Source organism: Rhododendron vialii, chromosome 3a (genome assembly GCF_030253575.1).
Source record: "Rhododendron vialii isolate Sample 1 chromosome 3a, ASM3025357v1".
NCBI classification, from domain to species: domain Eukaryota; kingdom Viridiplantae; phylum Streptophyta; class Magnoliopsida; order Ericales; family Ericaceae; genus Rhododendron; species Rhododendron vialii.
This window is the reverse complement of record NC_080559.1, coordinates 3,278,918-3,285,689: the sequence shown is the minus strand read 5'-3', so window position 1 is coordinate 3,285,689 and position 6,772 is coordinate 3,278,918. Positions and strand designations below refer to the sequence as shown.

The 6,772-nt window shown below is 38.7% G+C and overlaps 1 protein-coding gene across 1 annotated transcript; it reads left to right on the top strand.

Annotated features, from left to right (window-relative positions):
* Window positions 1-5,322: 5,322 nt before the first annotated feature.
* Window positions 5,323-6,498, top strand: LOC131318926 (protein MIZU-KUSSEI 1). Its single transcript, XM_058348974.1, has one exon. The coding sequence runs from the start codon at window positions 5,424-5,426 to the stop codon at window positions 6,219-6,221; it is 798 nt and encodes a 265-aa protein (XP_058204957.1). The 5' UTR covers window positions 5,323-5,423; the 3' UTR covers window positions 6,222-6,498.
* The last annotated feature ends 274 nt before the right edge of the window (window positions 6,499-6,772 follow it).

The following is a 6,772-nucleotide window of genomic DNA, read 5'->3' as shown; positions in this document are numbered from 1 at the left end:
ATTCATTCATCACAAACCCAGCGGGCAAACAGATTCCAGAACAGATACAGAAAAGAACCAAAGTAATTTAAACGTCGATATCAGGCACCTACTGCCGAAGCAGGCCTTGCAATAACGCCGGTACGCAGGCCTCGCAATAACGCCGGTACATAAGAGCCAATTTCGGTCTAGATAACAGATGATCTAAAGATATTCACAGCTCAAATCCTAAACAAATAAGCATCGCTGAAATCTAAAGGCAAAACAACAACAAATCAACTAAAATCTAACAGGTCTTATGGACAAACCACACGGGGCACCGGCTTGAATAGGATGAGCATTGAACACCACCAGACCACGGCGACCAAAGACCAATCTTCTTCCAACCAAAACTGCTGCGGAACCCAAAACAAACACCACCAGACCACCACCAACCCCAACAACACCATTGAAACCCACCAGCCCCAAAACAGACATCCAAAGGCACAGAGACCACCAACATCAGACCATTCCTCAATAGGCGCCAAGTGATGGTGGTGGGCAAATAACTCGTTCAAATAATTGAAGTCTGCATGATTTTCAGATTATATGCGTTTCAATCTTGCATGCTTATGCTCTCTGTCTACAGATCATTTTTTTTACCAGACATCAACTTCAAATTGAACTACATATCCGTTTTTTTTTTTTTGTCATTCGTTAATCATAATCTACTCTATTCTAGGGGACTTAGAGAGAGATGGGTACTTACGGAAATCGAACCCTTTGGTACGGATATATTGCCAAGTGTGTTCGTGCACGTATCTTTTACTCTGACTATATCATTGCTCCATGCAATAGTATCAATGATGAGACCAGGAGGGTCTAGTAGCGGCAATCGCCACGACAAGAATTTTAGAAAATGTAATTATTATATGTAAAAAAAAAAAAAGTTATGCCCAACTTATATAGTCTCGTTACTACTAGATTTTTTTAGTATACATTTCACCACTACTAGGGTAAAATCCTGGTTCCGTCAAGTACTCCAAATTAAATAAGCCTCATAATAAAATCCATTAACGGTCCAATCATACAACAACAACAAATGTACAAATTGGAATATTAATGATTTTTGCTTCAAACTTCAATTTCCCAATAGGACTATATAGGAGCCCACAGCTAGATATCATTGATCAGGTCTAAGCGTCTATATAATGGTTCCACAAGCGTGGTTTAAAACAAAGCACAAAATCAAATTCTGGGTCCTACTGTTGCTCTGCCATAATAAATACTTATCCTATATGTTCTTCAATCTCTTTGATAACCAATATGTTTATATCAAGTCCACAACTTAATTATAAGGGGTTGAACTAGTTATTTTTGAATGGTAAATGGTAGATTAATTATAGATTTTCGAATTATAATGAGAATTCTAGTAGAAGTGTTGAATGGTATGTGCAAAATATATTTTTATAAAAAGATTTTCTCAGTGATAAAAAAATTAAAATTGAAAAAACTCCTCTATATGTGATTTTTAGATTTTCTATTCTCAAGTTAATTTTTACTAATGCATTTTGACAGAATGGGTTACAGATGGCTCCCAAACGCTCCAAATTAACTTCTTCTTTTTTAAATGCATATCGTTTATGTCAATATTTAGACGGACAAATCGTAAATAGGACATGAAATTGTATGAGTCTATGATTATACGCTATAAAACATATTGAGTCGACACTATGTGACAATGCCTCGAGAGTATTGAATAATTACTCCCTCGACAATATGTCTTTCAGTCCTTTTGCCGACTTGTTATTAATTAATTAATTAATCTCAGTTGCTTTGTACTTTATTTTACTGCTATTTGTCATTATCAACTTACTACTAATAAATTATAAAGAGGTGGTGACTGTAACCACGTGGCACAAACTCTGTTAGGCCACCAATCTGATTGGTCACAGCCCCAAATCAACCATGCTTTTGTTTGGAACCGTCCCAAAACTAATATATTGATGATTAATATTTGCATTAATTAGGATTATCTCTAAGTTATTTCAATTAGGGTTCTATTGTTTTGATTTGATTACCACTTCCAAAAGAATAGGAACACAGAGGCCTCCAATTCACATTTAATTATTTTAGCATTGACCTTCGTTACACATAATGGTCGTCACTCCATTGTCTCTTTCATAAAACTACTCCTATTTGGAATGCTATCCCACTCACAGGGAAGAATACAGAAATTTGTATTAGTGGGTACACAGATTAGTAAATTAAACCCATATATTTATAATTTCTAAATTAATACATTTTTTCCGGTAAAATGAATTTTACATATTGGTGACTGTATATGTAACTTAATCTTATAGGAGTAATTAACAGAAATGAGTGTGTTTATGCAAAATGGTGATATGAAAATTTAGCGCTCTAAGGAATAGATCAGATAAATATTCTCAAAAAAGATATCTAGCATACTTTTTATTGGAACACTATCACATATTTTATTAGGTATAATTGAAATAATTAAGAATATTAATGTAATTTTACTAAATCGAGTGGAAGCTCGTACCCCATGGGACCCCACTTGCGTCCATCGCTGCCAGCCACTCACCCTCGTTTTGAAAACTCTTTCTATGTATACTTTAGATTTTCTAGTGGGTTTTTTTAAATTCAACTCGTACAATAATAACATAAATAATGTGTAATTGACTTCACTTTAGATTTTTTAGTGGGTTTTTCGTTTTCAATTCTCGCTCTATGCATCTGTTTTCAACTCTTGCTTTCGCAAATTATAGTCGGCCGAGATATTTTCAAAGGAAGTTTCTATGCTTCGGTCCCCTTTTCATTCTCGTTCACCTACGCATATCATGTGACTTAGATTGTTAATTTCTTTTGATAATTAAACAAAAATGGATATGAGTTTTTCAAGACCAAAGACGCGCGTGCCTGTCGGCTCCCCCAAGTGAGCGTGGCCGGCCATCCTCTCCAGGTGCTGTTTTACGTCTCTATCGCGTCTTAACCATTACGAGCCGTAGTGATTCTTATCCAACGGTCAATACGCAATCATCCTATATCAGTATTTATTAAGGATTACTTTAACGTGGTCCACCGTAAGCATTGTTGCACGCTTCTCATCATGCACAGGGTACTGGAGTAGGGCCCACATATCAGAACTGCCGTAGATCGATATAGTTACAAATATGACAAAGGCTTGTCAACCCAAATAAATAGGTACAACGTGTTCTTGGGAATATTATTCGTTACTTCCGTAGCACTGTCCGGCTCCGTTTGTTTTTGGATTTTGGATTCTAATCATTATCATATTTTCCTTCAATTATTACTCTCATATTTTTCTCTATTTCTTTCCAATCATTACTCCTATTTTCAATAATTACTTTATTTCTTTTTACACTTATTATCTACAAATCCAAATCCAAAATCTCAAAACGAATGAGGCCTAATGTTTTAGGGACGTTATCCATAACATATTGATGTGGACTTTTGCACCAAGTGTGAGACTCTCACACCGATACGTGGTGGGGAAGATAGTATCATGTGATGGTGCTCTAGATGTGCTAAATAATTAATTGTCTTCTTTCAGGTCTCTAGATGAGGTAAATTATGGTAACTCGTAAACTAATGAACGTTTGAATTACATATAGCGTCTTCATACAAAATTACCTGGCCCGGTCCATTGGGCCTGAGTAACTCGCCATTTAACGGCTTTTATATGCTATAAGGTTGTTTAACCGACTCAAGATAAGTCCGTGCTTAGGACGACAATGTCACAGGACTTACAACTTAGGGACGTAAGGAGACGTGTGATTTGGTCGCTACATTAAAAATAAGGGATCGTTGGATCTTGAGGATAGGTTGTTGTGAATCACTCAATGTAAGTCGCGCTAGCAATATTTTCGGAGTCAACATAAGAGCGGGACACAAATCTCAAGAAATTCGAGATAAACTTGGGAAAATCTCTGAATTGATACGAAACTTATCAGATCAATACTAAGGCTCCGTTCCAGAACGGAGAAAAAGTCCTTATTTTTTAAGAAGACAATTTCAAGCTAAAAAATTTTGGGCTTATTGAAATCTAAAAATATGCAATATGAATTTTGTTTGAAAGATCTCATCGAGATCTTTTATACGATGTAAAAAAAATTAAAAAAATATTTTTCATTTACTTTATTTTTGAGTTTGAAAATGTGAAATAAACTGCTTATTTTTTAAGAAGGTTTCTGGAACGGAACCTAAGAGCATCTCCAGCCTTCACCCATATTTTTCCTCAAATTTGAGTCAAATTTTGGGTAAAAACCCATTTTGGGTAGACACATCTCCCTCTTTCTCTTCCTCTCTAACTAGCCTTTGGAGAAATGGGTCAAAGCAAAAGTTGTCTCAGATTTGGGCAAAAAATGGGTAAAATCCAAAATGGAAAAGGGTTTGGGTCAAAGATTGGAGAGAAATTTTTGTGATTTTTATCCCATTTTTAAATTTGAATTTTAAAATAGATCAAGGCTGAAGATGTTCTAAGAGGGTCCTGACCCTATCCAGATCTTTTGAGTGAATAAGAAACCCTATTGTTCTCACGGCCATCCACTCTCGCGTAGCCAGCCTTGTTCTTCACCCTACGACAGCCTTTACAACTCCCTTTATTACATCGTTTGCAATCTCTATCTCCTCCGTTATAATCTTCAAAGAACCGTCTGCAGGATTAAAGAGTCGGAGACCCTTGCTTTAAGGAGATTCTTTGGAATGGTCTGAAGCATCTGTGACAATGCTCTGGAACTATCGAATAATTTTACCTCTTACGCGGGGTTTCCGATAGTGAATAAATTGTTGTTAGATTTGTGAGTACAGTTACTGTAGACAAAAAAAATTTGTTGACAATTTTTTAATTAGTAGAAACGAGATGGTAAAATACTAATTTTTTTAATGAAAACGAGATGATAAAATACTCCATCTGTCCCATAATATTTGTCTGGTACGCAAAACGAGGACTATAAAATAATATATTTCTTTCAAGAAAAAATTCAAATTTTTTTCATAAGTTAAAAGAACTTGTCAAGATCTAGTAAATTGTTGAATTTTTTTCCAACTTTTCTGACAAAAATTGTATTATTTTTACGTTTTCGTTTTGCAGACCGGACAAATATTATGGGACGGAGGAAGTATTAAATTTTTAATATTTTTTGCCGGTGAAACCCTGAGCATGATTTTATAATTCCTCTCCTACTTCCACACAGTATATAATTCCGGGGGCATAATCATCATCACCACAAACCTCCATTGTTCCCCTTTAATCCCCTATACCCCTCCTTCCCCACTTTCATCACTCTGTCGGCCTCATTTGCCCCCCTCCTTCTCTCTCTCTCTCTCTCTCCAAAATAACCACCAACTTCTGTTCACAAGCTAAAAACACACACACACAACCCAACACACGTTTCGATCAATTTCCCTCTCTCTCTCCCAAAATGCAACAAGAACAACTCCACACCCTCCCCAGAACCACCAGCTCCAGCCGAAGCACCAAACGCATAATCCCCTCGAACTACCTCAGTTCCTTATCATCCTTCAACCCCGACCCGCCCCACGAAACCTCCAAAAGCTCCCTGATCCGAAAACGCACCCAAACCCGACCTGCACTCTCGACCATCCTCAAATCCCTCCTCAATCTCTTCTCCATCCCTTCCCTCAACATCCCTGCCGCGTGCCGCCTGCTCAGCCTCCCCGCCACCACCCCTCCCCTCGGCCGCAAAGTCACCGGCACCCTCTTCGGCCACCGCCGCGGCCACGTCACCTTCGCTGTCCAAATCGACCCGAGGTCCGAGCCCGTCTTGCTAATCGAGCTAGCCATTTCCACTTCCAACTTGGTGAAGGAGATGTCGTCCGGGCTGGTCCGGATCGCTCTGGAGTCCGAGAGGGAAAGGAGCTTGGAACCACGCGGCGGGAGGCACGCGAGGAGGCTGTACAGCGAGCCGACGTGGACGATGTACTGCAACGGGAGGAAGGTTGGGTACGCGAGCACGCGGGCTTGCGGGGAGTCGGACTGGCACGTGCTGAGCACCGTGCGCAGCGTGTCCGTCGGCGCCGGCGTGATTCCGGTGGTGGACAGCGGCCGGAAGGAGGAGGGTCTGGGATTGGGCGAGCTGTTGTACATGAGGGCGAGGTTCGAGCGAGTCGTGGGGAGCCGTGACTCGGAGGCGTTTTACATGATGAACCCGGATGGGAACGGTGGGCCCGAGCTCAGTGTATTTCTGCTCAGATTATGAATCAGAGCAATGCTACGGACACGGGATGAATATGAAAAATTCGGAAACAAATGTGTCGAGAATCGTCCATCGCCCTATACTCATGGGTCTCGCACTAGATGTGTAGGCCACACTCATCGAAGAGTTCCGAGCACATCTGAGTACAAATCTGTGCAAATTCTTATGTTTCCCTAGCATTATTGTATGAATTAAGCTCACGTATAGTATACTTCAATCTACTGTATGTTTGGGTATCTGTTGGTTAGTTGTTTTAGTTAGTAAAGTCTGTTGGTTAGTTGTTTTAGTTAGTAAAGTCTGTTGGTTAGTTATAAGAATGGGTTGATACTAATTGATACTGTAGTAGGGATTTCGAATGGTGTATTTTGGATGGATGTTGTAAGATATAGATAAACAGAGCATGGTTAAAGAGATTTCTTCAAGATTGAATTCTGTTTTAATTTACACTCCCTCCGTTCAAAATTGTTGGACATGTATATTATTTGGGACTTCTCAAATAAAAAATTGGTTATACAGTATCTTTTAACTTATAATTTTTTTATTATCAAATAATA

Coding starts and splice junctions, on each gene's coding strand:
- LOC131318926 (XM_058348974.1), top strand. CDS start 5,424: ATGCAACAAGAACAACTCCACACCCTCCCCAGAACCACCAGCTCCAGC.